Source organism: Balaenoptera physalus (genome assembly GCF_965194825.1).
Source record: "Balaenoptera physalus genome assembly, chromosome: 8".
NCBI lineage: Eukaryota > Metazoa > Chordata > Mammalia > Artiodactyla > Balaenopteridae > Balaenoptera > Balaenoptera physalus.
Window position 1 is genome coordinate 95725952 of NC_138887.1, and position 25117 is coordinate 95751068.

General features: G+C 37.8%; 1 protein-coding gene and 1 long non-coding RNA gene across 23 annotated transcripts in view; both read right to left on the reverse strand.

Annotated features, from left to right (window-relative positions):
- Positions 1–25117, reverse strand: part of CADPS2 (calcium dependent secretion activator 2) — a 544167-nt gene that overhangs the window by 173962 nt on the left and 345088 nt on the right. For all 22 annotated transcript variants that reach the window (XM_082472263.1, XM_082472261.1, XM_082472259.1 and 19 more), the window contains one exon: positions 7676–7784. In XM_082472263.1, coding sequence (XP_082328389.1) covers positions 7676–7784 — 109 coding nt within the window. The remainder of the gene's footprint in view (positions 1–7675; positions 7785–25117) is intronic.
- On the reverse strand, positions 9211–21474 carry LOC309665766. Its single transcript, XR_014266677.1, has 2 exons — positions 17251–21474; positions 9211–17082 (listed from the first exon to the last, which is right to left on the reverse strand). It is a non-coding gene; the product is annotated as an uncharacterized lncRNA (long non-coding RNA).

A 25117-nucleotide genomic window follows, 5' to 3' on the forward strand; every position in this document is an offset into this window, starting at 1 on the left:
ATAATAATTTCTTTATCTATTCATTAGTATCTATATATTTCTTTTTTTTTTTAAACATCTTTATTGAAGTATAATTGCCTTACAATGGTGTGTTAGCTTCTGCTTTATAACAAAGTGAATCAGTTATAAATATACAATATGTTCCCATTTCTCTTCCCTCTTGCATCTCCCTCCCTCCCACCCTCCCGATCCCACCCCTCTAGGTGGTCACAAAGCACTGAGCTGCTCTCCCTGTGCTATGCGGCTGCTTCCCACTAGCGATCTATTTTACATTTGGTAGTGTATATATGTCCATGACACTCTCTTACCCTGTCACATCTCACCCCACCCCCTCCCCATATCCTCAAGTCCATTCTCTGGTAGGTCTGTGTCTTTATTCCCATCTTGCCACTAGGTTCTTCATGGCCTTTTTTTTTTTTCTTTAGATTCCGTATATATGTGTTAGCATACTGTATTTGTTTTTCTCTTTCTGACTTACTTCACTCTGTATGACAGACTCTAACTCCATCCACCTCATTACAAATACCTCCATTTCATTTCTTTTTATGGCTGAGTAATATTCCATTGTATATATGTGCCACATCTTCTTTATCCATTCATCTGTCGATGGACATTTAGGTTGCTTCCATGTCCTGGCTATTGTAAATAGAGCTGCAATGAACATTTTGGTACATGACTCTTTCTGACCTATGGTTTTCTCAGGGTATATGCCCAGTAGTGGGATTGCTGGGTCGTATGGTAGTTCTATTTGTAGTTTTTTGAGGAACCCCCATACTGTTCTCCATAGTGGCTGTATCAATTTACATTCCCACCAACAGTGCAAGAGTGTTCCCTTTCCTCCACACCCTCTCCAGCATTTATTGTTTCTAGATTTTTTGATGATGGCCATTCTGACCAGTGTGAGATGATATCTCATTATAGTTTTGATTTGCATTTCTCTAATGATTAATGATGTTGAGCATTCTTTCATGTGTCTGTAGGCCATCTGTATATCTTCTTTGGAGAAATGTCTATTTAGGTCTTCTGCCCATTTTTGGATTGGGTTGTTCGTTTTTTTGTTATTGAGCTGCATGAGCTGCTTGTAAATCTTGGAGATTAATCCTTTGTCAGTTGCTTCATTTGCAAATATTTTCTCCCATTCTGAGGGTTGTCTTTTGGTCTTGTTTATGGTTTCCTTTGCTGTGCAAAAGCTTTTAAGTTTCATTAGGTCCCATTTGTTTATTTGTGTTATTTCCATTTCTCTGGGAGCTGGGTCAAAAAGAATCTTGCTGTGATGTATGTCATAGAGTGTTCTGCCTATGTTTTCCTCTAAGAGTTTGATAGTGTCTGCCCTTACACTTAGGTCTTTAATCCATTTTGAGTTTATTTTTGTGCATGGTGACAAGGAGTGTTCTAATTTCATACTTTTACATGTAGCTGTCCAATTTTCCCAGCACCACTTATTGAAGAGGCTGTCTTTTCTCCACTGTATATGCTTGCCTCCTTTATCAAAGATAAGGTGACCATATGTGTGTGGGTTTATCTCTGGGCTTTCTATCCTGTTCCATTGGTCTATATTTCTGTTTTTGTGCCAGTACCAAACTGTCTTGATTACTGAAGCTTTGTAATATAGTCTGAAGTCAGGGAGCCTGATTCCCCCAGCTCCATTTTTCATTCTCAAGATTGATTTGGCTATTCGGGGTCTTTTGTGTTTCCATACAAATTGTGAAGTTTTTTGTTCTAGTTCTGTGAAAAATGCCAGTGGTAGTTTGATAGGGATTGCATTGAATCTGTAGATTGCTTTGGGTAGTAGAGTCATTTTCACAATGTTGATTCTTCCAATCCAGGAACATGGTATATCTCTCCATCTATTTGTATCATCTTTAATTTCTTTCATCAGTGTCTTATAATTTTCTGTATACAGGTCTTTTGTCTCCTTAGGTAGGTTTATTCCTAGATATTTTATTCTTTTTGTTGCAATGGTAAACGGGAGTGTTTTCTTAATTTCACTTTCAGATTTTTCGTCATTAGTGTATAGGAATGCAAGAGATTTCTGTGCATTAATTTTGTATCCTGCTACTTTACCAAATTCATTGATTAGCTCTAGGAGTTTTCTGGTAGCATCTTTAGGATTCTCTATGTATAGTATCATGTCATCTGCAAATAGTGACAGCTTTACTTCTTCTTTTCCGATTTGGATTCCTTTTATTTCTTTGTCTTCTCTGATTGCTGTGGCTAACACTTCCAAAACTATGTTGAATAATAGTGGTGAGAGTGGGCAACCTTGTCTTGTGCCTGATCTTAGTGGAAATGGTTTCAGTTTTTCACCATTGAGGACAATGTTGGCTGTGGGTTTGTCATATATGGCCTTTATTATGTTGAGGAAAGTTCCCTCTATGCTTACTTTCTGCAGGGCTTTTATCATAAATGGGTGTTGAATTTTGTCGAAAGCTTTCTCTGCATCTATTGAGATGATCATATGGTTTTTCTCCTTCAATTTGTTAATATGGTGTATCACATTGATTGATTTGCGTATATTGAAGAATCCTTGCATTCCTGGGATAAACCCCACTTGATCATGGTGTATGATCCTTTTAATGTGCTGTTGGATTCTGTTTGCTAGTATTTTGTTGAGGATTTTTGCATCTATGTTCATCAGTGATATTGGCCTGTAGTTTTCTTTCTTTGTGACATCTTTGTCTGGTTTTGGTATCAGGGTGATGGTGGCCTCGTAGAATGAGTTTGGGAGTGTTCCTCCCTCTGCAATATTTTGGAAGGGTTTGAGAAGGATAGGTGTTAGCTCTTCTCTAAATGTTTGATAGAATTCGCCTGTGAAGCCATCTGGTCCTGGGCTTTTGTTTGTTGGAAGGTTTTTAATCACAGTTTCAATTTCAGTGCTTGTGATTGGTCTGTTCATATTTTCTATTTCTTCCTGGTTCAGTCTCGGCAGAGTGTGCATTTCTAATAATCTGTCCATTTCTTCCAGGTTGTCCATTTTATTGGCATAGAGTTGCTTGTAGTAATCTCTCATGATCGTTTGTATTTCTGCAGTGTCAGTGGTTACTTCTCCTTTTTCATTTCTAATTCTATTGATTTGAGTCTTCTCCCTTTTTCTCTTGATGAGTCTGGCTAATGGTTTATCAATTTTGTTTATCTTCTCAAAGAACCAGCTTTTAGTTTTATTGATCTTTGCTATTGTTTCCTTCATTTCTTTTTCATTTATTTCTGACCTAATCTTTATGATTTCTTTCCTTCTGCTGGCTTTGGGGGTTTTTTGTTCTTCTTTCTCTAATTGCTTTAGGTGCAAGGTTAGGTTGTTTATTCGAGATGTTTCCTGTTTCTTGAGGTAGGCTTGTACTGCTATAAACTTCCCTCTTAGCACTGCTTTTGCTGCGTCCCATAAGTTTTGGGTCGTCGTTATCTCCATTGTCATTTGTTTCTAGGTATTTTTTGATTTCCCCTTTGATTTCTTCAGTGATCACTTCGTTATTAAGTAGTGTATTGTGTAGCCTCCATGTGTTTGTATTTTTTACAGATCTTTTCCTGTAATTGATATCTAGTCTCATAGCGTTGTGGTCGGAAAAGATACTTGATACGATTTCAATTTTCTTAAATTTACCAAGGCTTGATTTGTGACCCAAGATATGATCTATCCTGGAGAATGTTCCATGAGCACTTGAGAAAAATGTGTATTCTGTTGTTTTTGGGTGGAATGTCCTATAAATATCAATTAAGTCCATCTTGTTTAATGTATCATTTAAAGATTGTGTTTCCTTATTTATTTTCATTTTCGATGATCTGTCCATTGGTGAAAGTGGGGTGTTAAAGTCCCCTACTATGATTGTGTTGCTGTCGATTTCCCCTTTTATGGCTGTTAGTATTTGCCTTATGTGTTGAGGTGCTCCTATGTTGGGTGCATAAATATTTACAATTGTAATACCTTCCTCTTGGATCGATCCCTTGATCATTATATAGTGTCCTTCTTTGTCTCTTGTAATACTGTTTGTTTTAAAGTCTATTTTGTCTGATATGAGAATTGCTACTCCAGCTTTCTTTTGATTTCCATTTGCATGGAATATCTTTTTCCATCCCCTCACTTTCAGTCTGTATGTGTCTCTAGGTCTGAAGTGGGTCTCTTGTAGACAGCATATATATGGGTCTTGTTTTTGTATCCATTCAGCCAGCCTGTGTTTTTTGGTGGGAGCATTTAATCCATTTCATTCAAGGTAATTATCGATATGTATGTTCCTATTCCCATTTTCTTAAATGTTTTGGGTTTGTTATTGTAGGTGTTTTCCTTCTCTTGTGTTTCTTGCCTAGAGAAGTTCCTTTAGCATTTGTTGTAAAGCTGGTTTGGTGGTGCTGAACTCTCTCAGCTTTTGCTTGTCTGTAAAGGTTTTAATTTCTCCATCAAATCTGAATGAGATCCTTGCTGGGTAGAGTAATCTTGGTTGTAGGTTTTTCTCCTTCATCACTTTAAGTATATCCTGCCACTTCCTTCTGGCTTGCAGAGTTTCTGCTGAAAGATCAGATGTTAACCTAATGGGGATTCCCTTGTGTGTTATTGGTTTTTTTTCCCTTGCTGCTTTTAATATGTTTTCCTTATATTTAATTTTTGACAGTTTGATTAATATGTGTCTTGGCGTGTTTCTCCTTGGGTTTATCCTGTATGGGACTCTCTGTGCTTCCAGGACTTGGTTAACTATTTCCTTTCCCATATTAGGGAAGTTTTCAAGTATAATCTCTTCAAATATTTTCTCAGTCCCTTTCTTTTTCTCTTCTTCTTCTGGGACCCCTATAATTCGAATGTTGGTGCGTTTAATGTGTCTCAGAGGTCTCTGAGACTGTCCTCAGTTCTTTTCATTCTTTTTTCTTTATCCTGCTCTGCAGTAGTTATTTCCACCATTTTATCTTCCAGGTCACTTATCCTTTCTTCTGCCTCAGTTATTCTGCTATTGATCCCATCTAGAGTATTTTTAATTTCATTTATTGTGTTTTTCATCGTTGCTTGGTTCCTCTTTAGTTCTTCTACGTCCTTGTTAAATGTTTCTTGCATTTTGTCTATTCTATTTCCCAGATTTTGGATCATCCTTACTATCATTATTCTGAATTCTTTTTCAGGTAGACTACCTATTTCCTCTTCATTTGTTAAGTCTGGTGTGTTTTGACCCTGTTCCTTCATCTGCTGTGTGTTTTTCTGTCGTCTCATTTTGCTTATCTTACTGTGTTTGGGGTCTCCTTTTCACAGGCTGCAGGTTCGTAGTTCCCGTTGTTTTTGGTATCTGTCCCCAGTGGCTAAGGTTGGTTCAGTGGGTTGTGAAGGCTTCCTGGTGGAGGGAAGTAGTGCCTGAGTTCTGGTGGATGAGGCTGGATCTTGTCTTTCTGGTGGGCACGTCCACGTCTGGTGGTGTATTTTGGGGTGTCTGTGGCCTTATTATGATTTTAGGCAGCCTCTCTGCTAATGGATGGGGCTGTGTTCCTGTCTTGCTAGTTGTTTGGCATAGGGTGTTCAGCACTGTAGCTTGCTGGTCACTGAGTGATGCTGGGTCTTGATGTTGAGATGGAGATCTCTGAGAGACTTTTGCCTTTTGGTATTACGTGGAGCTGGGAGGTCTCTTGTGGACCAGTGTCCTGAAGTTGGCTCTCCCACCTCAGAGGTACGGCCCTGATGCCTGGCTGGAGCACCAAGAGCCTTTCGTCCACACGGCTCAGAGTAAAAGGGAGAAGAAATAGAAAGAAAGAAAGAGGCTATAATATAGTGAAGTAAAATAAAGCTATTATAAAGCAAAGCTATACAGACAAAATCTCACCCAGAAGCATATACATATACACTCACAAAAAAAGGAAAAGGGGAAAAATTAATATATCCTGCTCCCAAAGTCCACCTCCTGAATTTGGGATGATTCGTTGTCTATTCAGGTATTCAACAGATGCAGGCACATCAAGTTGTTTGTGGAGTTTTAATCCACTGCTTCTGATGCTACTGGGAGAGATTTCCCCTTCTCTTCTCTGTTCGCACAGCTCCCGGGGTTCAGCTTTGGATTTGGACCTGCCTCTGCATGTAGGTCGCCTCAGGGTGTCTGTTCCCCGCCCAGACAGGACGGGGTTAAAGGAGCAGCTGCTTCGGGGGCTCTGGCTCACCCAGGCCGCGGGGAGGGAGGGGTATAGAGGAGGCGGGGCGAGCCTGCGGCGTCAGAGGCCGGCGTGACATTGCAGCAGCCTGAGGCACGCAGTGCGTTCTCCCGGGGAAGTTTTCCCTGGATCACGGGAACCTGGCAGTGGCGGGCTGCACAGGCTCCCGGGAGGGGTGGTGTGGAGAGTGACCTGTGCTCGCACACAGGATTTTTGGAGGCGGCAGCAGCAGCCCCAGCGTCTCACGCCCGTCTCTGGGGTCCGCGCTGATGACCGCGGCTCATGCCTGTCTCTGGATTCTGCGCTGTTAGCCGTGGCTCGCGCCCACCTCTGGGGTCCGCGCTGATAGCCGCGGCTTGTGCCAGTCTCTGGAGTTCATTTAGGCGGCGCTCTGAATCCCCTCTCCTTGCGCGCCGCGAAACAAAGAAGCAAGAAAAAGTCTCTTGCCTGTTCGGCAGCTGCAGACTTTTTCCCGGACTCCCTCCCTGCTAGCTGTGGTGCACTAACCCCTTCAGGCTGTGTTCACGCAGACAACCCCAGTCCTCTCCCTGCGATCCGACCGAAGCCAAGCCTCAGCTCCCAGCCCCGCCCGCCCCGGCGGGTGAGCAGACGAGCCTCTCGGGCTGGTGAGTGCTGCTCGGCGCCGAGCCTCCGTGCGGGAATCTCTCCGCTTTGCCCTCCGCACCCCTGTTGTTGCGCTCTCCTCCGTGGCTCCGAAGCTTCCCCCCTCTGCCACCCGCAGTCTCTGCCTGTGAAGGTCCTTCCTAGTGCGTGGAAATCTTTCCTCCTTCACAGCTCCCTCCCACTGGTGCAGGTGCCGTCCCTATTCTTTTGTCTCTGTTATTTCTTTTTTCTTTTGCCCTACCCAAGTACGGGGGGAGTTTCTTGCCTTTTGGGAGGTCTGATGTTTTCTGCCAGCGTTCAGTGGGTGTTCTGTAGGAGCAGTTCCACGTGTAGATGTATTTCTACAGTATCTGTGGGAAGGAAGGTGATCTCCGCATCTTACTCTTCCGCCATCTTCTCCCCTCTATATATTTCTTAACCTCACTTTATTAATTTCATTAATCTCCATATATTCATTCATTCATTCACTTATTCACTCACTAATCTCAAACACTGAGTGTCCAGTACTATACACAGCATTAATATATTAGGAGGGAGGGAGAGAAGTACAAGAATGTGATGCTGGGGAGAAAATTAGTAGAATATAATATACAGTTATTCATTAGCTATTTCTTTCCCTATTTCTGTCTCTTGTACCTTTTGCTTTTCAGTAAAGAAGTTTCTGAAAGCACTGTTGATATTTCTCATATAATAATTTCCCCATAACAGTAACTTTCACATATTTCATCCTTGTACTGAGATAACAGAGATGATGACTTATGGCTAAAACTAAGTAGCCTCATAAAGATATAAGTCAAATCCCATCAAATCTTGTCTAGGTATATAAATGGAATATGTACCATTCACTGAATGGAGTTTGAAGTGGAGAATAGACACAGGCTATTTATGACAATTTCATGAATACATGAGAGGCAGGGAAAGTGATTCAACTAAGAATTACCTGGGTGGGGATCTGTGTAATCCACAGTGTATCCTTCAAGCTGCATTAATTCTTGTGGTTCAGACTTTTTTTCTCTATAACTGCACATAGCAAAGGTGTATTGGCTAACCTGCATGAGAAAAAAAGTTTACATATTGGTTACATTAAATTTATCTTCCAGTTTTTTCTTTATCAGAAGACTCTTTGACCAAAATTTAAAAAAATAACATATGATTTGCATATAAATTATTAAATGTCCACATTTTTTAAAACCCTGCTCAGAGATTAAGCACCTTTCATTTATCAGCTTGCGGTTAGGCCTTTCATGCCTATGACCCAGCATTTCCCAGTTTGATGACCAGCTGGTCAAGATTCTATGAGCTATTTATTAATAGAAGAGCCATAAAAAAAAATAGTTGTGTTAAAAATAAGTTTGGGACCATAAAACTTCTAGAGGGAGACATAAGCAGAACACTCTGACATAAACTGCAGCGATATTTTTTTTTTTAACATCTTTATTGAAGTATAATTGCTTTACAATGGTGTGTTAGTTTCTGCTTTATAACAAAGTGAATCAGGAAAATATCACTTTCGCCTTTAAAATCCCACTTTCCATCTATTTCTTTATCTAGTCAAACCCTACTCCCCCTTCCAAGACCCTGACAAACTTGTCCCCTTTACCTTTCTAACTGCATTTCCTGTGTGTTGTCCCCTGTTTTTGCCTCATTGGCTCCTACACCGTCTGGCATATAGTCTCTGCCTTTTAATTTCTCCACGAAATCCAACTTATTTCAATTTGATAAATATTCTATTAAGCCATATTTGAAAATGTATTCTATTTGAAAGTACAAATCACATACTTATCTTGTTAAAAAAAAAATAACACTAATAATCCAGCAGCCCAAATTACCCAACGTGTACTCTTAAATGGATCCTCCAATACTTGGCATACAAATAATATTTGATTTTTTAAATGTCGAACACTCTACTTAAAATGTTCAGGAAATAATAAACATGAGGCCAAATTCATTCCTTCATCTAAATAGGCTGTCTCGAGCACCCATTATGGGATGGGCACACCTGTGAGGGCCACGGGGACCCAGATCTTACTCCTTCAGGATACACAGCTGTGATGATGTGACCACAGTCATAAAGCCATCAAAATGCTAAGAAAATGCAGGAAAAACAAAGTGAAACAACAGATAATATAGCAAAAAATAATATGGGAAAGAACTAGTTAGGGAGTGACTATTCATATTAAAAAGAAATTCTTAACCTTCTCAAAAATATCTGGTTGATAAAAGTAAAGAGATCTTTCCATATTTTATGTATTTCTACTTAGAGAAAAAAACAAGGCCAAAATAATGGAATGTACTGTAAACTGAAAACTGATCAGAAAAAAACAGTAAGCAGTTTTAAAATTGTAATGGAACATAATAAAATGTATAATTTCATTCAAAATCCCAGATCTTACTCACATGTATCAGATACATATTATAAAATAATACATGGGATTGTACTTCTCAACATTATAGATTTACTTTTTTTAAAAAAAATTAATTAATTAATTAATTTTTTGGATGAGTTGGGTCTTCATTGCTGTGCGTGGGCTTCAGAAGTTGTGGCATGCAGGCTCAGTAGTCGTGGAGCATGGGCTTAGTTGCTCTGCAGCATGTGGGATCTTCCCAGACCAGGGCTCAAACCCGTGACCCCTGCATTGGCAGGCGGATTCTTTACCACTGCACCACCAGGGAAGTCCCTAGATTTACTTTTTGATAGTATTGTCCTAACATTCTACAAGGTATTTACTTAATCAGTAAAAAATTCACCAATGGAATAAAATATTGTTACATTTGCTAGAATTACAGATTTCAATCATGTGGTGAGGATTTTTAATACTTTGGAAACTAGAGGCTGTGATACCTAGAGGACTCAAGTCTCACTAAGTGACAAATAGTTACTCTCAGAGCTAAGCTTCACTGAAAAGAAAACATATGATTATCCTCCGAAACATACTGGTATTGAGGGATGAGGGTTATGGACCCCTGAGGTTGTGATCTCAACTCCAGAGTTCACGGATGTGGAAACTGACTTTCCTGAGGTCACCCAGGAGATGGTCATCCTGAGAGTAGAACACAAGTCTCAATCCAGTAAGTACTCCTTCCGATATACCACATTCTAATTCACATTGTGAAACTTAAAAACTGTATTCCCAAATAACAAGCCAACTGCCTCTTAATTTCTAGCAAAGTTACTATTTAAGAGAGCTATAAGATATTAAGTTAGTTATCTGTAAGAATCTATAATCAAAGACTACTAAGGGTAGCGGGGAGAGAGAAAAGTGAGTTGAAGAGCAAGCAAGTTGAGGCATTATCTGTTTATTATTTATCTTCTCTCAGGTACATATTCAATAAATCACCATCATTTGTTTTACAGTAATGTTGACTATATCTTTAACCAATATAAAATTATAATCCTTTCATATATTTAATACTTCTCTTAAATTTTACTTGGTCTGAATTTAATACTGTCATCCTACTTTCTCTGTGTTTTGGCCTTTTGTTTGTGGTATAGCTCACATACGGATTTTTATTTTATTTTATTTTTATTTATTTATTTATTTTTTAACATCTTTATTGGAGTATAATTGCTTTACAATGGTGTGTTAGTTTCTGCTTTATAACAAAGTGAATCAGTTATACATATACATATGTTCCCATATCTCTTCCCTCTTGCGTCTCCCTCCCTCCCACCCTCCCAGCCGCATAGCACAGGGAGATCAGCTCGGTGCTTTGTGACCACCTAGCGGGGTGGGATAGGGAGGGCGGATTTTGATTTTTATCCCACTCTGAGAATCAGTTACTAGGTCCATTTAACTCATTTATACTAAAAATTCATATATATACGTATATATCGCTGTCTTCTGTAATATGGCTACTACAATTTCCTTGGCATCCTATTTTTAATCTGTACTAGTTACTTTAAAAGTTTTCAAAGACATCACTGACCCCATCTTTTCTCTATTTACTGAAAGACAAATCATTTTTTACTGTGTCTTATAGAACTTGAAAAACGTAGCTTATTTTTATCTCTCCATTCATTAACTTTCATAAAATCTGGAGTTTAGTTTTCACATATTGTTATAATTACTTAATTACTTCCTATACCTATAACGTATTTTAGGAATCATCTTTCACATTTTTCTTTGAGTCAAAATATTTTAACAGTAATTTAGATTTAGCTATATCTTATCATTATGCTCTTTAATTCTTTTATATTTTAAGTTTGATATTTCTGAGATACTACACTCATTCACCTTTCAAATATCAGGAACTCCACTTTAAATATTTTCAGGAAGGTGAACTGTATCTTTTCTGAATCTCCACCCATACTATAATATTTTCTAGTGCTTTTATTCATGAACAACTTCTTGGATGTATACTACTTCTCAAGTCACACAATTTCCCATCAATTTTCTGTAGATATACTCTATTAAGTTCAGTAGTTGAGTGTTAAGGAAATACGAGGCAACACACACATCTTTAACTGAAAAAATATTTTGAAAGAAATGTTTAGATGAAAATCTCTTCTCACTACATTTCCTGAAATGTGGGAAGCCTGTTTATCTGCAGACTAATTTCTTTTATTTTTTATTTTTTTTAACATCCTTATTGGAGTATAATTGCTTTACAACGGTTTGTTAGTTTCTGCTGTATAACAAAGTGAATCAGCTATACATATACATATATCCCCATATTCCCTCCCTCTTGCGTCTCCCTCCCACCCTCCCTTTCCCACCCCTCTAGGTGGTCACAAAGTACAGAGCTGATCTCCCTGTGCTATGCGGTTGCTTCCCACTAGCTATCTATTTTACATTTGGTAGTGTATATATGTCCATGCCACTCTCTCACTTTGTCCCAGCTTACCCTTCCCCCTCCCCATGTCCTCAAGTCCATTCTCTACACCTGCATCTTTATTCCTGTCCTGCCCCTAGGTTCTTCAGAACCACTTTTAGATTCCATACATATGTGTTAGCATACGGTATTTGTTTTTCTCTGACTTACTTCACTCTGTATGACAGACTCTAGGTCCATCCACCTCACTACAAATAGCTCAATTTTGTTTCTCTCTATGGCTGAGTAATATTCCACTGTATATATGCGCCACATCTTCTTTATCCATTCATCTGTCGACAGACACTTCGGTGGCTTCCATGTCCTGGCTATTGTAATTAGTGCTTCAGTGAACACTGGGGTACATGACTCTTTTTGAATAATGGTTTTCTCAGGGTATGTGCCCAGTAGTGGGATTGCTGGGCTGTATGGTAGTTCTATTTTTAGTTTAAGGAACCTCCATACTGTTCTCCATAGTGACTGTATCAATTTACATTCCCACCAACAGTGCAAGAGGGTTCCCTTTTCTCCACACCCTCTCCAGCATTTACTGTTTTTAGATTTTTTGATGATGGCCATTCTGACTGGTGTGAGGTGATACCTCATTGTAGTTTTGATTTGCATTTCTCTAATGATTAGTGATGTTGAGCCTCCTTTCATGTGTTTGTTGGCAATCTGTATATCTTCTTTGGAGAAATGTCTATTTAGGTCTTCTGCCCATTTTTGAATTGGGTTGCTTGTTTTTTTGATATTGAGCTGCATGAGCTGCTTGTATATTTTGGAGATTAATCCTTTGTCAGTTGCTTCATTTGCAAATATTTTCCCCTACTCTGAGGGTTGTCTGTTTCATCTTGTTTCCTTTGCTGTGCAAAAGCTTTTAAGTTTCATTAGATCCCATTTGTTTATTTTTGTTTTTATTTCTATTACTCAAGGAGGTGGGTCAAAAAGGATCTTGCTATGATTTATGTCATAGGGTGTTCTTTCTAGGTTTTCCTCTAAGGGTTTGATAGTGTCTGGCCTTACATTTAGGCCTTTAATCCATTCTGAGTTTATTTTTGTGTATGGTGTTAGGAAGTGTTCTAATTTCATTCTTTTACATGTAGCTGTCCAGTTTTCCCAGCACCACTTATTGAAGAGGTTGTCTTTTCTCCATTGTATATTCTTGCCTCCTTTATCAAAGATAAGGTGACCATAGTGCATGGGTTTATCTCTGGGCTTTCTATCCTGTTCCATTGATCTGTATTTGTTTTTGTGCCAGTACCATAGTGTCTTGATGACTGTAGCTTTGTATATAGTCTGAAGTCAGGAAGCCTGATTCCTCCAGCTCCGTTTTTCTTTCTCAAGATTGCTTTGGCTATTCAGGGTCTTCTGTGCTTCCATTCAAATTGTGATATTTTTTGTTCTAGTTCTGTGAAAAATGCCATTGGTAGCTTGATAGGGAGTGCACTGACTCTGTAGATTGCTTTGGGTAGTAGAGTCATTTTCACAATGTTGATTCTTCCAATCCAAGAACATGGTATATCTCTCCATCTGTCTGTATCATCTTCAATTTCTTTCATCAGTGTCTTATAATTGTCTGCATAAAATTATATGCAGGAGGTCTTTTGTCTCCTTAGGTAGGTTTATTCCTAGGTATTTAATTTCTTTTAAATATCAGAAAATGTTTCCTCTTTCATAGTATTTCTTACTTTTATTGCTATTTTTGCTCTGTTTATCTGTTTTGTCCTCTTCTCTTTACACTTAGAAAAACAGATTTTTGTTATATTGGATATTTGCTTTCTTTCCTTAATATCTGCCATTGTGAGTAGTTTTCATTTCAGACTTTCAGAGCTTCTCCATTGTCTTCTATAGAACTGACTTCGTTTTATGCAGTGTTCATTCTGTACATCACTGCCTAAAACGTGGACATCAATTAGCTGCTGTTTTTAGTTTTAATGTCTTCTGATTTCTACCAGATCTCTTTTATTAATCTCAGCCAACTCATCTCATTTTTACAAACTTTTCAATAGAGTCCATGTTTCTCAAAATTTAAAACATAAAATCAATATATTTGAATTCAATACTATAGAATCTCTTCATAGGTCTCCATTAGCCCCTCCTCCACCCCTTTTAAAAAATCTTCACTGAACAAAGAGAGATTTTCCAGGTCTGCTATTTGCCAAATGATAGGAAATCCTCATTAATTCCTTGCATTCTCCCACTGGAGTACTGTCAGAATCCACCTCTTCAATATCTAGCTTGAGAGCAAGTGGAAACGAACAGCTCTCTCCAACCCAATTTCCATCCTCTAGCAGGCATTTATGTAGTGAGGTTTTGATAGAAATTCTTCCTGTTGCAACTGTATGGTTCTTTGCACTCAGAGGCAAAACAAAGTATTTTGAAAGTTCGATGGTTTTCATATATTTTTGCTTACAGCAAAATTGTGGAAGGCCTTAATTCAGTTATAAAATGACCAAATATTAAAAGTAACTTAAGATATATCACTATATGTTTGGGGCATCTAACTCAGGAATTAAAAAAAAATTTTTGAGACACTGAGTAATACTACTGTGACAAAGGTTCTGTTTCCATCTACTTATTTAGGTGAGCCAGGCTTCCCCATTGCCTGCATCTTGTGAAAGTTATATAAACAAAAAAGGAATGAACATGAAACCCTTTCTCATTATAAATAGCCATTCACAGATAAATTGGGAAGACAGCCATGTCCAGCTCATTAAGATAGGCATTTCCAATCGAATTTAACTTTAATAATTGTTCTTCAAAATCTGTCACATAAGTTTTTATAAGCTGTGTGCTACTTATAATTGCAATTATACTTCAATATAAAATAAATTTTTAATACTTAAAGTCTTTTGGTTACAGGAGTTTATATTTGTTCTTCCTTTTGACTGTTTTATTTTTCTTCAGGTGAGGTAGTTTGACTGACTTGGTTTGTTCAAACAGAGGGACAAGGGGAAATAAATCTGGGTGTTTAGGATAAAAAGAGCTAATGACAAAGATTTTTTAGGGAAAGAGGTATTTTGGCCTTCCTGTGTTATTCTTTACGTCTACTGTCTCTGTTCTCTGAATCTTATCTTTATTTTATTTGGCTTAAACAACAGAAATTTATTGTCTTGCAGTGCTGGAGGCTAGAAGTTTAACATTAAAGTGTTGGCAGGGTTGGTTCCTTCTGAGGGCTGTGAGGGTAATCTGCTCCTTGTCTCTCTCCACACTTCTCATGGGTTGCTGGCAATTTTTGGCATTCCTTGGCTTGTGGAAGCATCATCTCCATCTCTGCCTTCATCGTCACTTGGCATTCTCCTGTGTGCATATCTGCTCCCAAACTCCCTCTTTTTAATAAGGACACCAGTCATACTAGATTAGGGGCACACCCTTCTCTGGTATGACCTCATCTTAATTACACAGAACAACACTATTTTCAAATAAGGTCACATTCTGAGGTACTGGGGGTTAGGACTTCAACATAGGAGTTTTTTTTAAGTTCCAATTTTGTAGACATTTTTAATGGCAGAGAAGTGTGATAGAGTGATCAAAAAATTTTGCTGCATAATACTTATTTCCTAAGAATAAAATTCTGTTGGGGAACAGCCATGGAAGTAAGAATTCAAGGAGAAAAAGCTAATAATATACAATTTGCAATGGTTACAGGTGCATATAAAATCACAACAGTATGTAAATTCTATTGAGCATGTTTACGATTAATTTAATGGTTTTATTTTAGAATCTGCATCCATTGCAACTATTTAAATTTATGATAAAAAGTTTACAGTGATCTATAGTTGTAAAAAAATTAATTTAGGGCTTCCCTGGTGGTGCAGTGTTTGAGAATCTGCCTGCCAATGCAGGGGACACGGGTTCGAGCCCTGGTCTGGGAGGATCCCACATGCTGCGGAGCAACTAGGCCCGTGAGCCACAATTACTGAGCCTGCGCGTCTGGAGCCTGTGCTCCGCAACAAGAGAGGCTGCGACAGTGAGAGGCCCGCGCACCGCGATGAAGAGTGGCCCCCACTTGCCGCAACTAGAGAAAGCCCTCGCACAGAAACGAAGACCCAACACAGCCATGAATAAATAAATAAATAAATAAATAAATAATTTTTTTAAAAAAATTAATTTAAGGGACATACTAGGAAAACAGTTTGAAGACTGATGTGACTGCTCCTGCCTAACTGGTCTTTTTTTAGGAAGACACATCTGGTCCTTCCTTGATACCTTTTAGAAATGCGAGAATTAGTCTTTCATTGCTTACTAGTCAGAATGGTAAGTAACTGACTGTAGTTTCATGTACATCTACGATTTTTATTATCTTCTTCCATGTTCTTATGGGTCGTTTTTCCCCTGTTATTCATTCATTCAACAAATACTTATTGAATATCTACAGTGTATTTTTCTAGGCCTTGAGCATACAACAATGTCCCCAGCACCAGAATCAGAAAAAAAAAAAATTAGAAAAATAAAATCAATCTCACATAGTGAGGTGGAGAAGACTGAATTACAAATAAACAAGGAGATACCTACAAAAATTTTGGGTGGTGAATTGCTTTCAAGAAAAATAAAGCAGAGTAAAGAGTATGCCATTGAAGGGAGTCTATTTTTGATAATGTGGCCAGAAAAGGGCTCTCTGAAGACAATCATATTTCAATATTGGAAGCATTTCAATCGGAAGTGAAGGGGGATAAGCCAGGTTTAACAAATGAGTCTGCCATTTCAAATCCAAGTCCCAGTTTCATATCCCCCTCAATTGCTTAACCTTATTCTTTCCAACTTAACTTTGACAAGACTCTGGACAAATTACTTTAAGCCCTGTATAGTTCAGTTTGATTTTCTGTAAAACAGAGACAACGATGACTCATGTTATACAGGGCTTTGAGAGAACTGGAGATACTGACGCAGAGCACCTAGCACAGTGCTTGCCTGTTATGCAGTGGTCTCCCAATAAATCAAATCCAACTGTCAGGGAACCATCAACCTTCTCTCTATGCTTTTGTGTCTTCCTAGAGTCATTTCACTGTGGGTTAGAGATGCAGTTTGTTCTGCAACAGGTGTGAAGGCACCTGACTGACTTGGGGATTGACCCGATTTGGGGGCTGTATGCTTCCATGCTGGGAATGACTAAGGACTGTCGACTTCCACGCCTCAGCCTTCTGCTTTCCAGACTCACTTGGTTCTCTCCCCCTTTATCTTTCTATTTCTCCCCAGTCTCATGCATTGTTTCTTTCCATTAAGAAGACAGTGACTATGTTACTGAAGATACCTGTTGAATGGATACGTAAATGAACAAGAAACTGAGGGAGAAGAAAAATTGGAGATGCTTTTAAATATAGTTTTAGATATTAGTCCCTCCATTTCTAATGGACATTATCTTGAATATATATTTCAATGTATATTTTAAAAAATTATTCTCTTAAAACAATAAAGATTAATCTCTAAAGCTCTTTATATAAATCATGTTCGTGTTGTCACACATTAAACAATCCAGACTTGATATGCATAACGCACCTAAAATGCTAAAAATGTGCTTGCTATTTAAGATCTAGCCTTAGGACTTCCCAGGTGGTCCAGTGGTTAAGACTCTGCGCTCCCAATGCAGGGGGCCTGGGTTCGATCCCTGGTCAGGGAACTAGATCCACATGCCACAACTAAGACCTGGTGCAGCCAAATAAATAAACAAATATTTAAAAAAAAAAAAAAAAAAAAAGATCTAGCCTTAAAAACTACCCGTCAAAAGGCTACTTGTTTTTTACAGTCAGTGTAAAACGCTTACATCAATGTTGCTTTTTTCTTTATATAACTTGAAGTACAGGTTCAGTTGCTGTTTTATGCTTTAAGTATTGTATTTCTAGCTACCTTTAAATAATACAATTATCTCTTAACATGATGGATATGTTTAAGTACCAATTTCAAAATCTTTAGAGATACCAAGAAAAAAACCCAAGGCCAAAAAACCTCCAGCTTTAGAGAGATCGCCTACTTTTGAAAGTCATGGTAATTTAAATGGCATTAAATATGTATTATTTTGTACTTCTTTTAACATTTTGTTTACTCTAATATCTCAAAGGTCACCTAACAGTCCTGGAGTCTATCACAGATAATTGGGCCCAGAGTTTTAATGAAGAGTACAGATGGAAGAGTAACAAAATACCAACGACCAACAAAGCTGTCACTGACAATTAGGAAATCGGACCCAGGAGACAACTGAAAAAAGTGCAATTTGGCTTTCGAATACTCTGGCTCAGGAAGCAACTAACTACGAACACTATCCTTTTGACTCACTGGCTCCTGGTTCCGCTTCCATAAAATGATGCTGTGTTTTATGCTTTTGATTCCTCTAATGTCCCCAAGCGCCTTCACTTTTGCCCGTCTCTTTTTCAAGGTCCTGCTAAATCACATTCCAGAGGCAAACCCTACAATGAACCTGTAGTATAAATTCAAGTGAATCCTTCCGAATAGTGTCAACACCTTGTAGCTACTGGTTTGCTAGCCAGTATCCAGAGTGAGGGTAAACTGGAGGAGTTGCACTCTGAACAAAAAGAACTGTCAGTATCAGTTGGCACTAATAGTTAATGTACGCTGCTGAAGGATAAGCTACAGGGGCCAGGGCTTTGCCATGCTCCCCATGCTTCCAGCTGAAGGCAGTCTTGCAGCCTCCGCTCTGCCCCATCTTCACATACCAGGAAGTTAGATAGAAACAGGTGGTCTGACCTATTCTGATCTAGCATTTGTTTTCATGCCTAAGCTTACTTATAAGCTTATATACTATAATTGCAATTGAAAATCCATTCAGTGGAAAGACAGAGCAATGATAAACATTCAATATCCTTAACCCAATCCACTCTTAATAACTCCATAAAGAATGGATTTGCTGAGAATTGGGGGATATAAACAGACTTTAATCTGAGGACAGCGCTAAATCAGGTTTCGGCATCATTACCTCTGATGGGGCACCTGAGTTGCTGAGGTCCCACGAGGTACCTGCATCTGGCCTGGGAAACCTCCCATTTTATTTTCAATTGCCAACCTGTTTAACACCTGTCTGTGTCCACACGTGTAACTGCTAACGGTGAGTTCTTAGACACCGCAGCATTCAGGTTTGTGTGTTGTATTCCTACCGCAGGGATCATGTTAACAGCTGGCAGCTTAGCAACTGCCACCATCTAATTTCAGTAAAGATTAAGGCTTAAAAATCCTTAGCTGGAAATGTTCTTGGCAGAGGCCAAAGGTGCTGCTAGAGTTACTTAAAAAAAAAAAAAAAAAATCCCAGAGCTTAATTTAATCAAGGAAAATGAATATATCTTCAAGATCATGATGGATTTGAAGGAAATATATATTTACTGTCTTGACCAAATGGCATAAAAAAGATTTAGCAATCAGTGTATAAATTAAAAAGAGGAAAGGCAGTCTTTTTAAAACAATGCTCAGACTGATTCACATATACTCTTTTATTGAACAAATATTTCGGCAGTTTCTACTCACAGTAGATTATAAGAAAGACAAGGTCCTTATTTTCATGGAGCATATATTCTAGAAGGGGTAAAGAGATAATTAAAAAATAGATATATAAGGATGACAACTTTGATTAGAGAAAAATGCTCTGAAAAATATAAAACAGGGTAATGTGACAGGGAGTCACTGTAGATTGGGTGGGTAAAAAAGACCTATTTAAGGTGACATTTGACCTGATACCTAAGTGGGTAGGTAGAATAAGCCAGTCACAGGGAAAATAGAAGCAGTAGAATAAATGTTCAGAATTTCTTTAGATGCATTTAGGGGTAGCCAAGCAACAACTGAGTGGAAGAAAGGTAGGGAGACTTAATTCAAAGGCATATTTGCATAGAAATCACACTTTAGAAATAAACTCGTATTATCATATATTTGAGAGAGGGGGCTGGTGACTTGGAGGTGCTAAACTCCAGTTCTTGGCACTGCGATTAATCTGGGCGCAGGGCATTACAAGTGAACGTGCTGCTCAGTGACAGGCAAAGCCTCATCAAAGAGGAAGCTAGAGGCCACAATATGTACAATATATAGGACCTTCTCTAGGTTAGAGTCAGAGGTTATTCTAAGTGTAATGGGAAGTCATGGAGGGATTTAGACAGAAAATTGGCAAAATCTGAGTTATGCTTCAAATAGATTATTCTGGCAATGTGAAGAATGGATTGTAAAGAGAATGGTAGAAAGTAGAAGCAGAGAGAACAGCTGGGATTCTATTGTGAAAATCCATGTGAAGATAACAGTGGTTTCAACTAGAACAGTAGCAGAGAAGATGGAAAGAATTGAATGCAAGCAGGATACTGTTCTGGCTATAGATAAAACAGTATTTTCTGATTGACATGGGGGCAATGAAAAAAGAGTCATCAAAGACGACACCACCATTTTGGTTCAAGTATGCTCAAATATAAGTCAATTTTATGTTCCATATAGAGGTTTGAGAAGGAACCCAAATTAAAGGTGAGATATTAATTTATCTTACATTTACCAAGTCTTAATTATGTGGCAGGAACACTACACATGTATGTGTAAATATATATATGCATATGAATGCATGCATACACATAAAGATATACACATACAGCATTTTAAAGTTGAGTCTTATAAAACAAAAAAATTAAGCCCATTAAAATTTAATTCAGATAAAGGATATTGTCACAATATTGTACATTCCTCATTCATAGGGCCTTTGCTCTTTCATATAGGTATGAGCTAGCAAAGAAGAGAAACAGACATTTCTTTGCAATCTAAACATGAAAATAACAACACAAATTTTAAGGGAACACAGGGTATATGCAAAAGAGGAATTTTTGCATTGTGATCATATCCTGATCTTTATGAGATACTCCTTACCAAATTCAGCCCTACTCCCACTCTACTTTCTTTTATAGTTTTAGCTCTTGAGACATAGGTAAATGATACTTTAGAACCATTTTGAAGAGTAAATGCATTAGTTCGTTAATGCCCAAAGGCAAATTGTATAAATTAATATGGCCATTTTCTTGTTTTTGGTTCTTTTTTTTGGCTATGGAAAACTCAATTATCACAAAGCAAAAGTTATCTTAAAAATGAAACTTAAAAAAATTCTTTTCCTCTGAGATTTTGTTCCAAATAAGCTCCACAACCAAAAGAATTTTTAAGTTTCTTTCATACGTGCATTTTGAAAGATAATACATGCAACTTGACACATAATGACCATTAACTATAAAAAAGACAAATTAAAAAAAAAAAGTTTTGGTGAGTATTTAAGCATTCATGAGTCAGCTAGAGCTTTATAAATCTTACTTCACATTATAGGTATCTATGCCTTTGGCCCAGCAATTTCATTTCTATAGGAATACTCCCACATACACCCAAAGATTATGCATGTATATTGATTCCAGCATTATCTGTTGATTAAAAAAAAGGAACTTAAATGTCTCAAAAAGAGGAATTGTTACATAAATTATCTTAATCTACACTATGGGATCCAATTGTCCATTAAAAAGAATAAAACAGATTTTTAAATACTGACATGGTAACTTTATGATATATTTTAAAAGAAGATGTGGTACATATATACAATGGAATATTACGCAGCCATAAAAAGGAATGAAATTTGGTCATTTGTAGAGATGTGGATGGACATAGAGTCTGTCATACAGAGTGAAGTAAGTCAGAAAGAGAAAAACAAATATCGTATACTAACACATATATGTGGAATCTAGAAAAATGGTACAGATGAACCTATTTGCAGGGCAGCAATAGAGAAGATGCAGATGTAGAGAACAGATGTGTGGACACAGGGGGTGGAGGGGAGGGTGGGATGAATTGGGAGATTAGGTTTGACATAAATACACTACTTTGTGTAAAACAGACAGCTAGTGGGAACTTGCAGTATAGCACAGGAAGCTCAGCTCAGTGCTCTGTGATGACCTAGGTGGGTGGGATAGGGCGTGGGGTGGGAGGGAGGGGATATATGTATATGTATAACTGATTCACTTCGTTGTACAGCAGAAACTAACACAATATTGTAAAGCAATTATACTCCAGTAAAAAAATAAGAGGATCAAAACAATTCACAAAACAAATGTATCAATATATGGAATGATTCCATTAGGGTTGGATTAGACTGAAACAAGTTTAAAAGGTCTATGTGGCTATTTGGGGGGAAGACTGGAATAAGGTGGCCATGCTGGTAGGGGTGCTGAAGAGGGCCTTTCATTTGCTGCCATAAATACTTGTGTATGGTTTGATTTTATCCTATACTGAGCATGTCTTGGGTCTGTAAATTTTAAATCAGTTTAAAACATAAAGCCACAGAGCCACTACCCTATGACCTTCTTGATTTGACAGCAGCATATTTATTCACTTTGCATTACTATAAGCAAACATCAGCTTACGTCCTAAGACTAAACCTAGACCATATAATTTCCTGCAGTAGTGGCATTCTCAGAACTGTGACAGTAGCCTGCTGCAGTGCTTCTCCAGGTGTGCTGAATATTTCAGATATCAATGGGCTGGGGCAGCCACTTCTTTAAGTTTAGAGCAGATTTTGATGGCATCTCACTAACAGAGTGGTTCTCGTATGTTTGCAGCATGTAATGATCACTCAGTGGCATGGCTGACTGTGCCAATTCAGCTGATATGTAATTAACATTATGTCTTGATAGCCTGCTGTTGTTTGCAGCAACTTCAAGTCATGATTCTGACACATCGACAACAAGCAGTGAACACTTTGATACAGGGCCAAAACAACATAGATGTCTATCTTCTTCAGTTTCCAGTAATGTCATATGGTAAGTGGCCTTCATGAGCATGGGACTCTTTATGCCACCAGTCACTGGCCATTTCTTTAATGTAGTGACACTGTTTTGTACTTCGTGAAATGAATGATCCACAGTGATTATTCATTTATCTGTTTGTCTTCAGATCAATTGTAGTTGTGTGCATTAATTTGATCATGGCACCGTGACAGAGGAAATAAGAGCTTAGCCTCTAGAGACTGACAGAACTGGATGAATCACTTGACTCTACCACTTACTAACAGTATAATTCTGGGCAAATTATATAACCTCTTTGTACATCAATTTAATCTGTACAGTGGGGATAATACCTACCCTCAAATAAACCTTATTCTGAAGAGTAAAAGAGATAATGTAGCAAAAGTGTTTCCCATAAATGCCCGCCACATTTGCATAATAAATATTAGATTAAATATAGCAATAATTGTATTAATAGGTGAGTGCTTCAGGAATTTTTATATTACCACAGAATATGCAATATCTGGGGGCATACAGTTTTTTGAATAGGCATTAGCTGAATACAGAATTATGAAATAATTCAGTTTGGTTAAATCATAAATACAAGTATAGAATTTTAAAGCTACTGAATGGTTTATTATAATGAACTAAAACATATTAGTGTCATAAGTACTTTACGCCAATGATATCCTCCAAATGTAATACTAAAACACTGAATAAGCATAACAAAACATATAAGTTTAATACAAACACATGTAAGTTTTGGTAAGAGTTCAAACATATTCCTCAAAATCACTGTTCTTTCAGTTTGGCTTGAACCAAAATTTACCTTCATGAAAAACAAATGCAGCCTCTTAAATACGTGAAAGGTCTATTTAATACTGTAACTATACTGGCTTCAGAATCTAAATGGGGTCCAAAACTAATCTTACTTAGAAGCTAAATAAACACCCCACATGGATAAGTAATTCATTTTCCCATTTTCAACTCTGATTTAAATGTTTATGTAAGAGTCTTTGAAAAGTCTCTTCACCTCAGCAGCTCTGCAAGTGTTCACTTTGAACAATGACTTTGCAGCTGACCACACCCGACTCTCAATCAATTTTTATGAGTACAAATTCTTGGGCTGATGGCTAGATCTCCAGCTATATCACTCATATAATACACACTCACAAGTGGTGATGAGATTCACATTATCACCAGAGCACCACTGTGACGATGGCGGCAGCAGACACAGCAGGGGTATACTGTCCTCTCCGAAAATGACTCCTTCACCTTTTAATAGTGCAGCCTGCAGGTATAGATCTATGAACTATTTGCCAATAGAATGAGAGCTATCTTTAAAAATACTGATAAAACTACCTGGTTCTTCCCAATGAGTCCTTCTTGCTCAATCTCCATACATACCCATCTTGATTTTTTTTTTTTTTCCCCATCTTGATTTTGAAGTGGGTACATTCAATTTGTCTTCCCATTACATTTGGAATTGAAAGGAAGATTCAGTTGTATTTAAAACTCCAAAAAAGTTGCCAGACTACTGGCATGTAAATCTCAAAACACTTGGGCATGGGATTCTTTGTGTGAGTACACGTACATACATATATTTGTGTAAAGATACAATGCTTAAATATGACTTCAAATTTTAAGATGATACCTCAGGTAGAATAAATCCGAAATCATGATAGTATGGTGGTGTTTTTCCTAAATTTTAATTATGGGGTATAGAGGTTTACCTCCTTTGGTTTAAACTGAATTTTGCCTTTAAAATGTTAAACATATTTTTGTTACGTGGAGAACTTTCTAGCTCTCCAAAGACATGGTTAATGTTCCTAAAAGACATACCAATTAATGATCTCAAAAGTATTCAACTTCCTTCTTTCATTTCTAAACTCTCTTATGGGGTGATAAAGTATACGTGGTTGTTTTATAACTTGATTCTTGTGATCATATGCCAGAAAATAAGGTAAGGAGCAAAGGATTACCTTGAACTTTACCTGGCCAGAAGAGGAGCAAAGGATTACCTTGAACTTTACCTGGCCAGGAGCATGAGGTGTCCATTTGACCTCTCAAAACTGATCTACTAAGGCCTAGTTTTCATATTAAGACAATCAGTATATAAGAAACTCTTTTAGCCTACTGTCACTTCACTGGATCTCTACACAACAAACATTCTCTGATTTATTCTTTAAAAAATAACAAATATGATCCAGCAATCACACTCCTTGGCATTTACCCAAAGGAGCTGGAAAGTTACGTCTACACAAAAACCTGCACACAAACGTGTATAGCAGCTCAATTCATAACTGCCAAAATTTGGAAGCAACCAAGATGTCCTTCAGCAGATGAATAAATAAACTGTGATTCATCCAGACAATGGAATATTATTTAGTGCTAAAAAGAAATGAGCTTTCGAGCTACGAAAAAATATGGAAAAGTCTTAAATGCAAATTTGTAAGTGAAAGAAGCTAATCTGAAAAGGCTACATACTGCATGATTCCAACTCTATGACTTTCTGGAAACGGCAAAACTATGGTAAAAAGATCAAGGGTTGCCAAAGGTGGGGGGGAAGATGAATAGGCAGAACACAGAGGATTTTCAAGGCAGTGAAAACGCTTTGTATGATGTTACAATAATGAATAGTATGTTTGTCCAAATACACAGAGGTACAACACCAAATGTGAACCCTAATAAAAACTACGGACTTTTGATGCAGATGATGTGTCAACGTAGGTTCATCCTTGGTAACAAATGTACCGCTCTGGTGAGTGATGTTGACAGTGGAGGAGGCTATGTCTGGGGACAGAGGATATACAGGAAATCTCTGTACCTTCCCTTAAACATTG